Source organism: Lissotriton helveticus, chromosome 2_1 (genome assembly GCF_964261635.1).
Source record: "Lissotriton helveticus chromosome 2_1, aLisHel1.1, whole genome shotgun sequence".
In the NCBI taxonomy this organism is placed as follows: Eukaryota; Metazoa; Chordata; class Amphibia; order Caudata; family Salamandridae; genus Lissotriton; species Lissotriton helveticus.
In genome coordinates, this window is record NC_136059.1 from 869,797,952 (window position 1) to 869,817,285 (window position 19,334).

The 19,334-nt window shown below is 48.7% G+C and overlaps 1 protein-coding gene across 1 annotated transcript in view; it reads right to left on the bottom strand.

The window, feature by feature from the left end:
• Positions 1-19,334, bottom strand: part of ALDH7A1 (aldehyde dehydrogenase 7 family member A1) — a 274,735-nt gene that overhangs the window by 136,212 nt on the left and 119,189 nt on the right. Inside the window, exon 10 of the mRNA XM_078675592.1 lies at positions 8,413-8,454. Within this exon, the coding sequence (XP_078531718.1) occupies positions 8,413-8,454 (42 nt within the window). The remainder of the gene's footprint in view (positions 1-8,412; positions 8,455-19,334) is intronic.

Below are 19,334 nucleotides of genomic sequence, written 5' to 3' on the forward strand. Positions count from 1 at the left end.
TTTACTACACTAGCCACCGACTTGGTCTTATGCCTACATCAGTGAGAAGTGTTTACATCAGTGAGAAGTTAAAGAAGAACAGTGTTTTGACATGCACCGTTCTATGACATGTCATAGATTTTAGAGTAACCCTGTTGTTGTTTTGTACCAGTGAGCAGTTCCACCATGGTGACTGCACGAAGGAGTGATCCCATCTTGCGTGTCAGGGAAATACTGCTCATCTGTGTGGGATCATCCTCACACTGGTCTCTGTGGAAGGAGATTCTTTTGTTTAGGTATTGGGGTACAGTGTTGTGGAGGGATTTGTAGGTGTAAGTGAGCAACTTGAAGGTCACTCTTTTCGAAAGAGCCAGTGGAGGTCTGGTTGGTGTTGGGCGAGGTGGTCCTGTCGTGGGATGCTGAGGACGAGTCTGGCATTTGTGGAGTAGAGATTTATTAATTCCGGCATAGAGGGCGTTCCCGCAGTCCATTCTGCTGGTTTCAGCAACCGACACCGCTGATATGGCCTTAACTAAGCTCAATGTCTCTATCAAGCAAGCTATTGACATTGTAGCCCCATTAAAAAAACACAAACAGTATCCTGTGCTTAAACAAGATAGCTGGTATACCCACGAATTGAGGGTAGCCAAGCAAAACTGCAGACGAGCTGAGAAAGCTTGGAGAAAAGGGAAGACCGAGAGCAGTAAAGTAGCTTTCCTAGACACTCAATCCAAATATTACAAAAACATCAAGCAAGCCAGGAAGCAACATCTAACGCAGCAGATAGCACAGGCTGGCAATTGCTCTAAGGAGCTTTTTAACATTCTGCAGAATTTTATTAAGCCGACTGCTTGTGACAGCTCTGAGGACTTCTCACAAGACTTATGTGATGAAGTCTCGAGATATTGAGGATAAAATAAATAACATCTATGAAAAAATAGTAGTAGCCAATGACGCTATAAAAATTACTAACACAGGCCACCCCTATCCTCAAATATTGGTATCTAGCAACAAACCCACCCTTTCATCTTTTCCTCCGATCACCAACACAGAGCTCCATTCCTTCTGCAGCCACATTAAATCTGGGTCGCCTAATGACCTTATTCCAACTAAAATGGTCGGCCCCATGATTTCTTTTTTGGGACCGCACATGTTGGATGTGATTAACATCTCCCTAACAAAAGGCCAGGTTCCTGCAGATTGGAAAAGGGCGGTGGTGAACCCGATTAGAAAAAAGGCATCTTCTCCTTGGACAGACCTCTCCAATTTACGACCTATCTCCCTCTTGCCTCACCTGGGCAAGGTTACAGAGAGGCACGTGAACACCTATCTTTCTCAACATCTGGAAGCGACGGATGGCCTAGACTATTCACAATCTGGTTTCAGGCCAAACCACAGCACAGAATCAGCCCTTCAGACAGTGACCAATAACATCAGAATGGCACTGGATGAGGGCAGCTCCATGATTCTGGTGCTGTTGGACCTTTCCGCCGCTTTCGATACGGTGTCTCACACGGTGCTTCTTGACCGCCTAGGTGAGGTGGGTGTGGAGGGAGAGGCTCTGACATGGATGAAGAGCTTTTTGACTGGTCGTGTCCAAGAAGTTAGGCTGGGCTCCCACAAATCCACGCTAAGGGAGCTCAATAAGGGAGTGCCACAAGGCTCATGCCTTAGTCCTACACTTTTCAATGTGTATGTGGCACCCCTAGCCAACTTAGCTAGATCTTTCGGGTTCACCCCGGTGTCGTATGCTGACGACACCCAACTCCTTTTCCCTTTTAAAACTCTCACATCTGCAATAAAAAGATCTTTTGCAGATGGCATGAGAGCCATTGCAGACTGGATGTCAACTAACTGTCTGCAGTGTAATGTGGGGAAAACGGAGGTCATGTGTTTTGGACAAGCGGCAACATATTGGTCATCTGACTGGTGGCCCGTGGAGCTAGGTCCTGTCCCCACCCCCAAGAGTTCTGTTAGGAACCTGGGAGTGCTCTTTGACCAGCAACTTACCTTTAAGGGACATGTTAATCAGGTTGCTGGTACCTGCCTCCGGGCTATTGGGATGTTGAGACGAGTCTTCCCCTACATACCAGACCATCACAGAAAAACGCTCGTGCAGGCTTTGGTCATCAGCAGGGTGGATTACTGCAATGGGCTGCTCCTCGGAGCTAACGAGGAGCAGCTCAGTAAATTGCAAGTAATCCAAAATACAGCAGCAAGGATTGTCCTGAATGTTCCAGCAAGGACTCCTTCCAGTCCCCTGCTGATGAGACTCCATTGGCTTCCGGTGAGGAAGCGAGTCCAATTCAAGACTTTATGCACTATTCCCAAGAGCATGATAGGGGAGGGCCCGAAATACATGACCAAGATCTTTCAGTCCTACATCCCTGGGCGACTTCTGCGCTCCAGTCATCAGCAGCTCTTGCAGATACCAAGAGTAAAAAAGGCCAGACAAGGTGGCCGTGCATTAGCTTATGCCGGACCAGCACTCTGGAACTCTTTGCCTCCAGAACTCAGATCAATTCCCAGTCATCTGAGTTTCCGGAAGACTTTAAAAACGTATTTGTATCCTGACAAATAATTGCTTTCCAGCTTCTGCACCCTATATTAGACACACTCTCGGAATTAGCACACACTCGTGGTACAGGAATAGCGCGGAGATACCCCTTCGGGAGTCTAGTCTGGCGCTTTATAAGAATATAAAATAAATAAAAAATAAAGAGCAGGTGATTGACGATCTTCCTGGATTCGGTGGGGGGGATCCACTTGAATGTTTTGGAGTATGCAGAGGGTGTTGAAGCACGTGGCAGATACGGCGTTGATCTGTCGGTACATGGTGAGGGGAAAAGTAGAGTATGATGCTGAGGTTGCAGGCGTGGTACGTGGGTGTAGGAGTGTTGCAGAGGGCCACCAGGTGTCGTCCCACGAAGACGAGGACTTCGGTCTTCTCCGAGTTGAGCTTCAGGCAGCTGCTGCTCATCCAGGATGAGACGTCCTACATTCCTTCCTCGAAGCTGGCTGGTGAGGTTGGGTTCCTTGGTGAGGGAGATGAGCTGGGTGTCGTCGGCATAGGATACTATACTGAGCCTATGCTTTCTGGCGATGGTTGGGAGTGGGGCCATGTAGATGTTGAAGTGTGTGGGGCCGAGTGATGATCCTTGGGGTACTGTACATCTGATCTCTGTGGGTTCGGAGAGGAAGGGCAGGAGTCTGATTCTTTGAGTTCGACAGGTGAGAAAGGAGCCGATCCAGTCTAGGGCAGTTCCCTGTATGCTGGCGACGTGGAGTCTGGCGGCTAGTGTGCGGTGGGAGACTGTGTCGAAGGCTAGAGAGAGGTCCAGTAGGAGGAGTGTTGCCGTGTGGCCTTGATCGAGGAGAGTGCAGATGTCATCAGTGGCGGCTAGGAGGGTGGTCTCAGTGCTGTGTTTGCTGCGGAATCCGGATTGAGAAGTGTTTAGGATCGAGTTGGATTCTATGAAGTTTGTGAGCTGGATGTTGACTATCTTCGCGGTGACTTTGGCAGCGAAGGGGAGGAGGTAGATAAGTCTATATTTCTTGAGGTCTGTCGGGTCTGCGGAGGGCTTCTTGAGGGTGGAGGCGTGCGGCTGAGGGCGGAGTTGAGGTGCTCTATGGTGATCTGGCTCCATTTTTTGCGTGGGAGGCGTGTTGTAGGTTTGTGTGCGGTGGATTCGAGAAGGAGAAGTGGAAGCAGCTGTGGTCCATCCAGAGGGGTTGCATGGTGTGGCTGAAGCGAATGTTTTTTCATCCTGTGACAATTGGGTCGAGGGTGTGTCCTGCCTTGAGGGTGGGGGCGATTACGAGCTGCTTGAGTCCGATGTTGGGGAGGTTGTCCAGGAGGGTGGTGCAGTTAGGGTCGCAGAGGTTGTCTAGGTGGAAATTCAGGTCTCCGAGCAGTCCGGGGAGGGCGTGGGACGCAATGAGGTCAGCAATGGTAGTGGCGAACGTGGCGCAAGGTCCAGGACGTCTGTAGGCGAGTGTTCCACTTAGAGTCGTTCTGGGGTTGATCTGGAAGTGTTCCATAAGGGTGGGGGGAGGATTTGTTCGAGCTAGCAGTTGTGAGTCAGAAGGCGCTTTCATTTATTAATAATTACTCAAGATCAAGAGGCTAAGGGACCGTTTTTATAGGTGCCTTAGACAGGTGGCTTTGTCCTAATGAGAATAGTCAATCTATTATCAGGTTGAAAAATCGACAACTCACTCTTGACTGAACTATGATTATTTCATATTGGAGTAACCTGTGAAATTGTTAACAGGCCATACACTATTTTGAATTAAGGCATCAAATTAGGGTTTGGTTTTTTTACAAAGTTTTTACACAACCTTGTATATATTCACTTTCCGGAGCACTGTATTGACTGCACTAATGAATTTTTAATAGTACCTGAAAAATATCAAACAAGGAATACACAATTGCAATTACGGAAAAAAAATATTTGAGTCTAATTATTACATCAATCACTGTAGGGCTGTCAATGTGTTCTGGACCGACTCCATTGCGTGGGATTGATTACAAATGGTAATACTGTTAATGAGTCCCATAGGACCACTGTCATGTTTATTATGTATTTTCCAGTCCAGGTGAGCAGATTGGTGTTGCCTTTTTTCAGTTATGGTTCTTAATGGTGGAGTGGGAGCACTGCCCTGCCTCCTTTATTTTACGGACATTATGATAATACAAATAAAGGAACCCTTATCACACCATTCCTCACTTGGCAAGGGGTCCGGCAATCAGGTCCTTTTGAAAGAGGCATGAACTACTGTATAGGTTCCAGCCTTCGCTGGTTCAGCTGGGCTTACAGCCCTGGCCTCTGTTTCCTGCTGGGCTGGATAGCAGCCTGGGTGCTTTAGGCATCAGCCCTGTGCTGCTTGAGGCTGTATGACAATCAGCGAGGGTTCACCTTCCCAGCTCATCAGAGTGGGATCCTCAAGCCTACTGCCCACTCCCCCTCCCTGTGACGAGTTCAGAAAGGAATAACAGTCAGATAAGTCACCAATAAAAGAGGAGGCAGACCAGTCTGCATGTGACTGGCGTCAAAGGACGCCTGGTCAAATGATGTAAACATGAATGAGCATGGTTCAGTTTAAGAACAGCTTGCGCACTGGACATGAATCATCAGCCCACTCTTTGGCGGCATTTCTTGAGAAGGCATTGCTGAGGTAGTTGACAGATATGGCCTCTACACTTTAATATGTCACCAGCTGCCACTGTCTTTGTTTATTAACTAGTCACATTACTTGGCAGCTCAAAGAAGTGAAGTCCAAATGTACTACATCTTGGTGGATAAGAGGTTACTGCAGAGGACAACAGAAGTGGTTCGAGGTACAGTCACATGCACAATGGAGTGTCCTGATGCTGGAGAAGAACGGAAAGCTACATGGCGCCTGATTTACACCCTCCTAAAAACCCAATCGTTGTCAAAAACCTCGGTCAAAACTTATAAGACTACACATTGATAATCAACAATAGAGAAGTTAACATGCCAATGTTCTGGGGTGCATTAGAAGTTATAATCAGGAATCAGCGGACTGCAAAAGCAGATCGCCTACATAAAACATTTTTTTTTAATCAGAGGAAAGCCAAGCTAAGTAGGCAGAGAGCAGATATGAATGGAAAATGAAAGTTCATAAAAATACATCTCAGCATCCATGGAAGAAGGTTGTGGATCTGAGAAGGCAGGAAAACTAGGCATAGGCTGACAGGGCAAATTACCTGCTTGCAAGGTTAAATAAGCATTTCTTTCAATGGGAAACAGGCCAGGCAGACTACGACTGAAACCAGCATACATCAACGTGCACAGAGAGAAGGAAACGCTGTGCAGGGAGGAAAGGGAGAAAGCGGATGGGTTTAAGGAGTACTCTGAAGAACTCTACACAAGGGAGCATACATCCAGGGTGGAGAGAGATTACTTTCTGGGAAGCGATGCACTCTTACAAGGGACAAGGCCTGACCAGAACTCCTGGAAAAACAGGTTGCCACAGAATATATCCAGAATACAATTACAAACCTGAAGTCAATCAAAACATTGAGCTCGGATGACTTCATAGCGAACATCTATTTCTTCATAGCGAACATCTATAGGACATTTTTACCAGTTACTTTCAATTCTTCTCAGGGTCTTTTACAATTGAGACAACACTCTCACTGATTATGAAGATGCATAAGCCGCCCATAGAGGGTGCCTCTGATGCCAAGCTGCTCCCTTCCCTATTGACAAGCAGTGTACAAAGTGTGGAGTCCCTAATTCATCTGGCCTGACTGGCAGTTCATGGGAGATTCACTAAGGATAATGTGTTTTCAGAATTGGGCCTTGGTGGGCTAGCAGAAGCTAAAGATAATGATTCAGGTGAACAGCACTTTTTCCAACTAAATGTTGCAAGGGAAGGCAACCTAGACAGCAGAGTTCGCTCTTTTCCTTAATGTTTGCCTCGACTTTAGAACCATTGCCACAACACATCAGGTCAAATACGCAGACAAATGTATAAAGTTGGCCAGAAATAAATTGAGACTCACTATGTTGCTGAGGACATCTTGATAACTGTCATGGGTCCAGTGACGGAACTCATGGCAATGGTGGTGATGTGTCAGGCCTAAGTTACATGTCTATATTGAGGTCCCAGCTAAATATTAAACAGTCACCTGCAGAAATTCGCAGGCTGGTAGGTTAAAGCACATTCAGATAGTCCAGGGGGATGATAAAATACCTGGAGATCTGTTTGGCATCCACAATAATGCCCTATACCCTGCAGATAATGACAATTTCGACCAGACAATTCCCTTTGACAGGAAGAGAACAGCAAAAGTCCAAAGCTGCTGCTCTGATTACGGTTGGCAAAGGAAACTGCTAGGTTGGAAATTAACCCTCCCAAAGTGTGCTATGACCTAAAGAAGGATTCCTTGGGTTTTGAGACCTAGCCGGGTCCCAGCAAACAGCACTCTTAAGGAACCTATACAAATGGACCCAATGAGACACGAAAAAAGATGGTACATGATTGTCCACACATTAGAATGTGTAATGCACCTATCCAATCATCAGCAGTGTAAATTTAGGTGATAAAGATTGATGCCCTGGCTCTTCATGGTGCAGGTTTATCCCACAGTCCTAACCTACTGCTACAAACTGAATTCTTCACATAGTATCACCCAATCTGGACGCACTAACGAGGCTACTGATTGGCTTGTGGCTTTACTATGGCAACTTCATAAATGACTGGTGGATCGTTATTTATCAGATTACGGCTGCGACAGCCCAGTAAGGGTAAAATGCAAAGATGAACCAACAGTGTAATACATTTTATTTCAAGTCTCTAAAGTAATTGTACTTCGGTCATTTTTAATTCACATTGAAGCTGTGCTATTCCATATTTTCAATGCTAATGAAATGGCCATCCAGGCTTTTTCTGCAGCACATTATAATTCACATTATATCCTAGGTAGCCATAAATCTATTCACACAATGTATGTTGGGCTAAAATTAGGGGAGAGTCCAACTCTGTCACAGGAAACATATCCAGGCCACTGACATGTAAATACAAATAAATGTAAGCATCAGTGTAATGATGGGGAGAATAAATTACCAGTGTCCTCAACACAATTGTCATCATACAAATGTTTATGAAGGCCATGGAAGACGTCCAAATCTGATCCAAATAAAGTCGCCAATTTCAGTAGTACTTGCATCGAAGTAGTGTTACCGCCCAAGACTACTTTAAAGTCAGGGACCGCGCCTTTGTTATCTCATAATGGGACATCACAGATATTAGCTCCGGATCTGCAACTGGATTTGGGTTGGAGCCGAAGATCACATCACCCCTACCATGATGGAACTTCACTGGCTCCCCTTGCAGCCCCCACCCCGCACCTGCCCACAACACTCTCTCTCCCCCCCCCCAAAGAAAACTATTGCATAGTTAGAATCACTAGAAGTAGTGGGACTTAAATTAAAAAGTGATGGATTTGGGTAGGGCAAAAGAGTACCATGTATTCTTTTGACTATGGTACACAGGAAAGGAGGGTTTATGTAGCTCCCCCTACAAATGGATAGGCAACAGCTTCAGTATTTGTGCTGACTATATTTTAAATGACTGCTTTTCAATTTTAATATAAAGACTGCAATGACAATTTTTTTTTTATCAATAGGTTACACTTCGACACTTTATGTGTTGCTCAACATTTCTGAAAAGCTTCTTAGGGAAATTAGATTCTCCAAGCAATTTTTGAGACCCCTTGTAACAGGTTCAGTCAAGAGTACCAACTGAGACAGAATAGACACCACAACCTGAAGCTTCAATGGTTTTAGCCTTCCTCCCCACACCTTCTGTTTCTAACAGAAGCATTTTTAATTAAAGAATTTTCAATAACTACTACAGTGACTGGTTGCGAGCTGTCAGGAAAAGAAAAATAATTCAGCTTACCAATAATGGCATTGTTTCCTCCCAGCTCCAGTAACTTTCTTCCTGAGAAAGCAAGGAGAAACAAAACAAAAGTTGGCATAGAAGGACATGTGAGGGGCACAAACTACAATTGAAAAAAAAATACATTTTAGCTCCTGCATAAACATATACAAAAGCTAGACAGTCGCAATTAAATGACATCTGCACAACAGCAGCTACAATTCTCACCAACAGTGATTCACTTTTTAGATCTAGCTATACAAGTCATTGGCTGTTTCGATGACCTCAATTTATCCATCCTTCAAAAAAGTACATTAAGATTCAAGAGAAAGAAAGTGGGCTTTTAGTCAGCTCCAGTCAGCCATTAGCTTTCATACATTTCCATGGTTAATCATTGTGTGGATGGTCTATCAAGGACAAATAATTACATGGATGTTTACAAAGTCCTGTTTGCGTCTTCATTAGGTTTTGGTAAAGTAATTATTTTGTTGACCAGTAAATGTCAGTGTAGGTCTCAGATATGTTCGCTTTGTCGGCATGGTGATATTTTAATTGTGGGTGTAAGGTGGCTTACTTTAGAAAGTTTATGCGGTTTAGATTAAATAACCACTTATAAAGACAAGGTTATCCGCTAATCGCCCTAGCGTGCTCCTTTTAGTTTGCGATCTTAACAACATTGTTGGTGTTACTTTTTAAATTCACAATGTAAAGATGTGTGCACACACAGGTTTTCTAAAAGATGCTATACAAATACTGTCCGTTTTTGCCACATTATTAAACATACCATCCTATCACAACTAACATTCTGGCACCATTAGGTCACATATAAACATATACCAATTTTACATTGGAAAAAAACCTCTCCTCTACTAATAAACGTGTTCAAGCAAACGTGTCTTAACAAAATACCCTACTTCACTCACTCTTTTTGGGAACCCCATTTTTACTTACATATTGTGTCATCAACAATAAAAAAAAATATCCACTGTAGGTATATATTTCAGCAATGGGTTGCAATTCAAACAAAAGTATCAACTATGGTATACATTAGAGTGTATGCCATTAAAGTCCCCAAATCATACTATAAATGTCATTTGTATGGAACACTCATCTCTGAAGGTAAATCTTAATTATGTTCAGCAAAGGGGCCTTACTCCCAGGTTCCATATTGTTGCTGCCCAAGATAAATTTCATTATTGGATTTTCTTTGTAGGACAGCTGTGTTATATGGCCGTTAGGGTCATTCTCAACATTGCTTTGATATTACGGGTATGCATGTTGTTCACACACACTTGGAGAGACCTTTCCTTGGAGAAGAGCTATGCTGTTCCTATGATGTAAACCTACCATCGAGGCTCCAAGGTATGGGGTCTGCTGACAAAGCCCACACTGCAGACTCTCTCATGAATCGCGGTCGCAAGACATACCCTTTCGCTCACTCACTCACTCGTACTTGTCCACAATAAGGATTGTCAGACTCACTGTATAGTTCAAAATGTTTATTTTAACGATTGTGCTCTATAATGCAGTATATGAGCCACTACCAGCAGCAAAATGTATAAACCTAACACAGTTAGCATTGTTACAATACCATAGAACATGAAGGGGGATGTCATCATATACCAACAGTGGAAAAAGGACTATAAGGCCTAACCACCCTCCCCTTGGTAAGTTGAGGTTTATTATATAAAGGAAGATCTCTGGGCTTTGTCAGCAGACCCCATACCTTAGAGCCTAGATGGTAGGTTTACATCAGAGGAACTTCATAGCTCTTTTCCAAGGAAAGGTCTCCCTCAAAGTGTGTGAACAACATACATCCCCATAATATCAAAGTACGAGCTTTCCAGCAGTGCAGCTGTGTTGCACAAGTTACTTACCTTTGGTAACGATATATCTGTAAGAAACAGTAGTTAGTGTTATATTCCTTACCTTAGAATATCCCCAGGCGTCAGACTGGATCCGGAAAGTTTTGCGTAGCAGTACCCCTGCGCGTCGGTAGGCGTCGTCTGCGTCACCGCGTCAGTAGTCGGCGTCGTTGCCGGCGGGATGACTTCACCGGAGAACTTAGACGCCGCCCTCGCGCGCTGACGTCAGTTCTTATTCACAGCTTTTCCGTGCCAGGAACGCAGAGCCATGATAAAAACCAACACTGGTGCCATAAAACTAGGGCCCTCAAAGGGATGTACCTTAACCCTAGAAATCGGTTCGCAGAACGGGGAGGATGGGTGGGGCGGTAAGGAATTTAACACTAACTACTGTTTCGCACAGATATATCGTTACCGAAGGTAAGTAACTTGTGCATCTGAAAGAAACAGGTTAGTGTTAGATTCCTTACCTTAGAATAGATACCCCAGCAACATCAACCCAGGTGGTGGGTCTGCGAACCAATGATCACACCAGAAAGTCCTGAAGAACGGAACGGCCGAAAAAGCCATCTCTACGGACTTGGCTGTCCAGGCAGTAGTGTCTTGCGAACGTGTGCAGCAAGGCCCACGTAGCTGCCTGACAGATGTCCTGCAAGGGGACTCCCCGACCCAGGGTAGTAGTAGCCGCCATGGCCCGAGTGGAATGGGCACACAGGCCTACAGGAGGCTCCTTTTTAGCCAGTGAATAACAAGCCTTGATGCACAAAACGACCCATTGAGAAATGGTCCGTTTGTGCACCGCCCGTACCTTCTTAGCGCCCACGTAACCAACAAAGTGCTGGTCATCCACCCGGAACTGGCGTGTGCGGTCCAGATAGAATGAGAGCGCACATTTTGGGTCCAGACGGTGGAGCCTCTCTTCCTCTTTCGAGGCATGCGGAGGCAGAAAGAAGGTGGGCAAGGTGATGGATTGCCCGACGTGGAAGGCTGTGACTACTTTGGGCAGGAAAGAGGGACGCGTCCTCAAGACAACTTTGTCCGGAGGGACAGAGAGGAAAGGAGGTTGAGAAGATAGAGCCTGGAGCTCACTCACTCTCCTGGCAGAGGTGATGGCAAACAGGAATGCAGTCTTAAGAGTTAGAAGACGAAGAGGGCAATTGTGAAGTGGCTCGAAAGGAGCGCACATCAAATAAGTCAGAACAAGGTTCAAGTCCCACTGAGGCATCACGAAAGAAACAGGAGGAAACATGTGAGTGATGCCCTTCAAGAATCTATTTACAACAGGGGACTTGAAAAGAGAAGGCTGATCAGGAAGCCTTAAGAAGGCTGAGATGGCAGAAAGGTAGCCTTTGATAGTGCCCAGAACAGAGCCCTGCTGGGCAAGAGAAAGAAGAAAGAGGAGAACCTCTGAAAGGGGGGCAGAAAGGGGATCCACAGCCTTTGCTGTGCACCATGCCACAAATTTGTCCACCTGCAGGCGTATACCGATTTTGTGGAGGGACGCCTGGCTGCCAGAATCACATCACAGACTTCAGGAGGCAAGTCAATTGGCCTCAACTGTCGCCGCTCAATCTCCACGCATGTAGGTGGAGACTGGACAGGTTCGGGTGGAGGACCGTCCCCTGCTACTGCGAAAGAATGTCCTCCTGAAGAGGCAGACGAATCGGGGGATCGACTGACATGCCGAGTAGCTCGAGATACCAGTATCTTCGTGCCCATTCCGGAGCCACAAGGATGACTTGGGCCAGGTCGCGCCTGATCTTCTTCAGCACCCTGGGCAGAAGTGGTATAGGCGGAAAGGCGAACAACAGACCGCAGCTCCACTCGCGACGAAAAGCGTCTCCGAGCGAGTGCCGCCTTGGAAATTCCAACGCGCATAACTGATGACATTGCGCATTCTCTTCGGTGGCGAATAGATCTAACCAAGGCTCTCCCCACTGCTGAAAGAGACCTTGCGCCACGTCAGAGTTCAGATGCCATTCGTGATCCATCATGCACCGGCGGCTGCGTTCGTCCGCCCTGGCGTTCAGGGAACCTGCCAGTTGTTGAACCACCAGAGTGACGCCCTGGTGTTCCAGCCACTGCCAGAGGCGCAGAACCTCCTGGCAAAGGGTCCATGACCCCACCCCGCCCTGTTTGTTGTAGTACCACATGGCGGTGGTGTTGTCTGTGAACACCTGCACTACACTTCCCCGGACAGAGGGAAGGAATGCATTCAGTGCAAGTCGGATCACCCGCAGCTCCAGAAGGTGGATATGGAGCCGGGACTCCACCGGAGACCAGAGGCCTCTGCTCTCCGCCTCTCCCATGTGGCCCCCCCCCAGCCCAGGAGGGACGCATCCGTCACTACCACGTGCTCCGGTTGCTGTAGGGAGAGGGATCTGCCGCTGACCCAATCGCGGTCCGTGAGCCACCACTGGAACTGTCTCGCAGTGCCCTCCGAGATCAGGACGTGGTCGGACAGGTGATGTTGGGCCCACTGAAACTTCAGGTCCCACTGCAGAGCCTGCATCCGCCATCTGGCGTGATGCACCAGAAGGATGCAGGAGGCCATCAGCCCCAGAAGCCGCAGCGTCAACCTGAACGAGACTCGGGATACAGGCGGAAAGATCGGAATCAGAGCCTGAATAATCCGAACCCGCTGTTCGGGAGGATAGACCCGAAACTGCGCCGAATCCAGAACCGCTCCGATGAAGAGGAGCTTCTGAGAGGGACACAGGTGTGACTTCGGCACATTGATGGAGAACCCCAGCAGGTGCATGAGGTCGGCCGTAGTCTGGAGGTGGCTAAAGACTGTCTAGGGCGAGCCCGCCTTCAACAACCAGTCGTCGAGATAGGGGAAGACTGACACCCCTATTCTGCGCAGATGAGCTGCGACCACCGCCATCACTTTCATGAATACCCGAGGGGCGCTGGTAAGGCCGAAGGGGAGCACAGCAAACTGAAAGTGCTCGCGGCCTACCGTGAACCGCAGGTAACGCCACTGGGCCGGCAGGACGGGGATGTGAAAATATGCGTCCTGCATGTCCAACGCTACCATCCAGTCTTCTGGGTCTAGGGCAGCTAAGACCTGAGCCAAAGTCAGCATCTTGAACTTCTCCTTCGGGAGGAAGCCGTTGACGTTCCGCAGGTCCAAGATAGGGCGTAGGCCCCCTTTGCCCTTCTTGGGAACCAGAAAGTAGTGGGAGTAACAACCACACCCTACTTCTGGCCCAGGAACGAGCTCAATGGCCCCCTTGGCCAAGAGGGCCGTAACCTCCTCTTGCAGAAGTTGCAATTGATCCCCCCCGACACGCGGTGGTACTGCGGTGGCATGGCTGGAGGGGTTACCTCGAAGGGGAGAGAGTAGCCCCTTCGGACGATTTGCAGCACCCACCTGTCCGATGTGATGGTGCGCCAGTGGAGGAGGTGATGGCGAACACTGCCCCCCACTGGCATCAAATGGGCCTGAAAGCTCCGACTAGGAAGTCTTTGAGGCGGATGCTGCGGGGGTGGATGTGGACTGGCCTCGCCCCTGTCCCCGCCACGCTGGAAGTTAGTCTGCGGCCCGTGGCTGGCAGGACGTGAGGGGGCGCCCCTTCCTTGGCCGCGAAAGGCAGAAGTTTGCTGGCGCTGGCCCGACTGGCCCAAGGACTTGGCCGTAGCCCTGGAGTCCTTGAAACGCTCAAGCGCACAGTCTGCCTTGTCGCCAAAGAGGCGACGGCCATCAAACGGCATGTCCATGAGGGAATTCTGGACATCAGCTGAAAAGTTGGTGGACCTCAGCCAGGCGTGGCGGCGAACCGCCACTGTCGTGGAAATCGCCCTGCCCAGTGAGTCCGTGGTATCCGCCCACATCGGATAGAGTACCGTGCTGCATCCCGCCCTTCCGCAAGGGCTTGAGCGAGTTTGACCCGGGCACTCTCCGGGCAATCTGGCAGCCGGTCTGCGACCGTGTCCCACAGAGACACGGCCCAAAAGGCAAGCGGTGTTGACCGACCGCAACCCCAAACTAAGTGAGGAGAACAGCTTCTTACAGCACTGCTCATACCTTTTGGATTCCCGATCAGGTGGAGCAGTCGGGAATGCGGTCTGGGAGTTAGAGGCCTGGATAACCAGGCTCTCGGGGTGGGTAAACAGGAAGCTAGGGGTGCCCGGGGCTGGGCGGTGGTGCCTGGCCACATTCCGATCTACAGGGGGACCTGTCGCGGGCCTGGACCAAGTGCCCAACAGAACGTCAGTAAGGGCCTCATTAAACGGCAGTAGAGGCTACGAAGAGCTTGCCTGCGGTTTAAAGACCTCGGTGAGGAGGTTAGTCCTCACGGCTGCCTTCATCAGCACCACGCTGTAAGCAGCCCCCTCCTCCGTAGCCACGGTAGGAGGGGAGACAAAGCCAGTTTCGGGCGAAGTGTCCAAACCACTGGCTTCCCCTAGATCCACTGCCCAGAGGGTCCTCAGACCCCTCCCAATCCTCCTCGCCTTCCATCTCCTGATAGGCAGGTGCAAAGGATGGGACCGGATAATAGAAGAATTGCTCTTCTCTCGGCGCCGGATCCGGAACGAGGGAGGGACCGGTGATGTCGTCCGTGGACGGCGTCGGGACGACTCCATGGGGGTCCGCACCTGCGGAGGGGTTGTAAGGTCGACCAGCGGCGACCCGGATCCGGTGGGGCCCTGCGGCATCGGGACCGAAGTCGTCAATGGCGCCGAAGCACCAGACGGCGCCGAAGCACCCAACGGCGCCGGGGCCGAAGCACCCGGACCGCTTGGGCTCCCAGTCGGAGGAGAGAGCGACCTCATGGCCATGAGGAAGGCATCGATCTCCTCTGGCGTCGCGTTCAGCCCAGGGACCGGCGGGTATGGAGCTGGCAGCAGCACCTGCGGCTCTGGCGGAGTTGCGTGGGCGGTGTCACCCGAACCCCCGGCCGCATCGTGCGAGCGTCGGGGGGAGTCGGAAGAGCGATGTCGTCTCTTCGACTTCTTGTGCCTCTTACCGGAGGACTTGGAGCCCAACGAATGGCGTCGACTCGCCGAGCTGTAATGACTGTGGCCCCGCGACTGGTCCTTCGACCTCCTCCTCGACCTGGACCGTGAACGGCGCAGGGCCGACTGCCGGAGCTCGAGGCGCTTACGGGACCGCTCCCGCCTAGCCTTCGACGTCAAGGCCCGGCAGTCGGGGCACGACTTGTCATCGTGATCGGCCCCAAGGCAATACAGGCACCGGCAATACAGGCACCGACGGTGGGGGTTGGTCACCAACATCAGGCGGTGACAGTCAGCACAGGGCTTGAACCCGGGCATCCCTACCGGCACCGAGAGTCTACAGACTCGAAAAAGCACCCAAAAAGGATCAAAAAAGTTAGTCAAAAAGTGACTAAGAAGTACTGCTTTTTCCAGATCTGCGCTTGCTGGCATAGAAAAAAAAAAAAAAAAAAAAACTGACGTCAGAGGGCGAGGGCGGCGTCTAAGTACTCTGGGGCCGTCATCCCGGCGCCAATGACGCAGACGACGGACGCGGCGCCGCAGACGACGCCTACCGACGCGCAGAGGTACTGCTACGCAAACTTTCTGGATCCAGTCTGACGCCTGGGGATATTCTAAGGTAAGGAATCTAACACTAACCTGTTTCTTTCAGATTAGCATGTTTTGTCTAGGTGCTAGGGATTGACCAGAACAGAACAACAAGGGGCATGTTTATTCACCTTGCACATCGTGTTGAGACTGAACTCCAGGAACAGCAGAGAATGCAGAAAGCAGACAGTTCTCATGTGAAAGGCACAAACAGAGTCTTGCAAAATAAATGTACTAACATGCGCAAACACAACATCATGGCAGCAGAGCTCATGCTAACTTAGCAATGTCGAGAATGACCCTAGCGGCCATAGAACAGCTGGGATGGGGAGGTATCACACAAAGTTGCTCAATCATTACTAAACACTCCCCCTATCCCCCAGCACAAAGAAAGACCTAACTGTGATCCTAATGCTTGTTTATATCAAAGCTACACACTGCCACCACCACCACCACCTTTCCCATATCGGCCATAAAGAAGATGTAGTTGAAAAACCTGTACCTTCTTTGGTGTTGCGCCAGCTTTAGAGAAGGGAACTTACAGCTTGAAACAGAAAGCCCAACACACTCCAGCTAATTGGGGGCTTGAGGGACACAGCACATAATTAAGAAGGCTCATCTAGGCCACAATGTCAGAACTTGTTTAGACGGGATGCTGAAAAGGTCTGCTAAGTACACTTCTTGTTTACCAGACTTCTTCCAATAGCCACGGTTTCAACCTGCACACAATATTCACAGAGGTTTCAAGTGTAGCCTTAACTGCTTGAGCGTGTTTGAGGAACTGCTCAAGTCATGCGCATTGATGTGCGCATGACAATTCATCTAGCGGACTAACTGAAAAAAAACATTTAAAAATAATAAACAGGGTTTTTAAAATCTTTGGTGCACATTACACTCGAGGAACGATGGCCTTGAAGGCTTTCAGTTTAGGTGCCCACCTGGAAGATATTATGAACCCGCCAACTGCTCAGCCGGGAAACCCTCCTGAGAACAAGTAACTAACTAATTTAGGCTTTATTGGTATGATGATTGCGAAGCCTTCACTCTCACCTGGCTCCTCAGAAGCCGGCTGATGCTCAGCAAGGCTATGGTGCTTTGGATGGAGTCCACTATATACGAGGACAAGTATGAAAGGACTCCCCTGCTAACCACCAGCTCAGTCTCCCCATTAAATAAAGCCCTAGGGAGGTGATGGATCCTGGGGCTGAAAAGAGGCCTAGGAGGGGAGCCCCATGCACCCTCCCCCCCTTTTATTTTTATTTTACTCTGTTTACTGGCCACAAGCCCCAGGGTACTTGGTCCATCTGGGGGCTATAATGTAAACAAGCACAGGAGAGCGCGCATTTTTTTGCCTGAAATTTGCGGCTGTGTCACAATTTCGCAGCACATTTAAAAAAGAAAATAAAAGTGTTTTGCCCTGGTGGGTTTCCGAGCGGGACCTCAGAGCCAGAGCTAGAGGATCAGGGTTTTCCTACCCTGCCACTTTCTCTTTAATGCTTTTTTCTGGAGTCCCAAGATGGCTGCAAACACTTCTTGGTTGAAGTATTGGCAGCCTATCAGATATCAGCACAGGATCTGGCGGGTTCACGGAGACTTTGCGTCCCTAGATATACAAATATGGATTTCTTTTCATAACTCTAAAAGTAATGGCCAGATTTACACCAAATAACAAAACGCACTCGTTCTGGACCAACAGCTAGCTTTCTGTCAAATTTGGTGCAATTCCATTCAATGGTTCAGCCTGTAGCCGTGTCTAAAATGCCAATTGCAAAACAACAGTTGATGGACAGAATGCAGAACACTGTCATACATTTACCCCAGTACAGAGATCTGGGTCTAAATCCATTGTTTTCTTGCACTCCACACCACCCCAGTTCAGACATGGCCATATGCAAATCAGCCTTGACCCTGTGCCTCATGGGAACAGTCCAGCTCAAACTGCCAAGCCATGTCTTTCCTGGACTGGAATCAAGCATCCTAGGACCGGTTTCTGGCTATCAGCCGTCTTCAGCCAGGATAGCTTGACTCCAGTGGTGTGGAGAGCATGGGACTCACATCTGAGCACACCCATCCCACTCGGGGTGACAAATGCAAAACAACAGTTGATGGACAGAATGCAGAACACTGTCATACATTCAGGGCTCGAGTCGGGGTACCACGCGGGTGGACGGCGTCCCCCCACTTATTTTACCGGGAGGTCAATAACTGGAGCAAATGGAGCCACACATTCACTCTTTGGCCTCTCTGGGGCGAGATCGGAGCTTATTCAGAACGCTGCTCACGCGCTGGCTTCTCTGATGCAATCGCATCTAAAGGTTGAGCGAGGGGCGGCAATGAGCCTGTTGGAGCAAGCCACCTTTCGTGACGTCACTTTGTGACGTGAGTGTCCCCCCCACTTTTTATGCCCTGCATACATTCACCCCAGTACAGAGATCTGGGCCTAAATCCATCGTTTTTTTGCACTCCACACCACCCCAGTTCAGACATGGCCATATGCAAATCAGCCTTGACCCTGTGCCTCATTGGAACAGCCCAGCCCGAACTGCCAAGCCATGTCTTTCCTGGACTGGAATCAAGCATCCTAGGACCGGTTTCTGGCTATCAGCCGTCTTTAGCCAGGATAGCTTGACTCCAGTGGTGTGGAGAGCATGGGACTCACGTCTGAGCATACCCATCCCACTCGGGGTGACAAATGCAAAACAACAGTTGATGGACAGAATGCAGAACACTGTCATACATTCACCCCAGTACAGAGATCTGGGCCTAAATCCATCGTTTTTTTGCACTCCACACCACCCCAGTTCAGACATGGCCATATGCAAATCAGCCTTGACCCTGTGCCTCATGGGAACAGTCCAGCCTGAACTGCCTATGGCATCAACATGGTTAACACTTTTTTTCTTTTTTTTTAACCCCCTTCCCCCCTTTTTTCCCGTTCCTCCCTTGACAGATAAGCCTAAAACTTTCTATGCACAACAAGCCCTAACTTTGCACTTCTTTTGGGGGGGGGGATTTTGTGAAGATTTGTCAAACAGCGCCAAAGTTTTAGGGAATTCAAAAAATGCTTTTCCAATTTAAACATGGTCCTAACTATAACTACCTACTGGCGACCACCAGTAGGTTAAATATATTATATTTACACACACAACAAAAATGTACCTTAAACTGAAGCAGCAATATAACAAACTGTTATAACATGCTACCACTTCACTTACCAATGTTGCAGTCACAAAGCAAGCCTTGATTACTACAGCTTATGCCAGTGTTTCTGTTGAACGCGGCTTTAGTATCAATGTTTGACAGATGACTATTGCAGACGGAATGTATTGGTTGACGTGTCCCAACACAGAGCAAATAGGCTTAATTCACTACCTTTTAAAGATAAATATGAACAAAGACAAGCCTTCCCTTGTTGAGCAGCCTCTTTGTCATCTCCCATTTGACTCATAGATAAACTTCAATGATAAGCTGAATTCCACCGCAAAGCAAGAGTGAGGGAAGTAAGAGGTACAATCCTCTTCAGAGCCC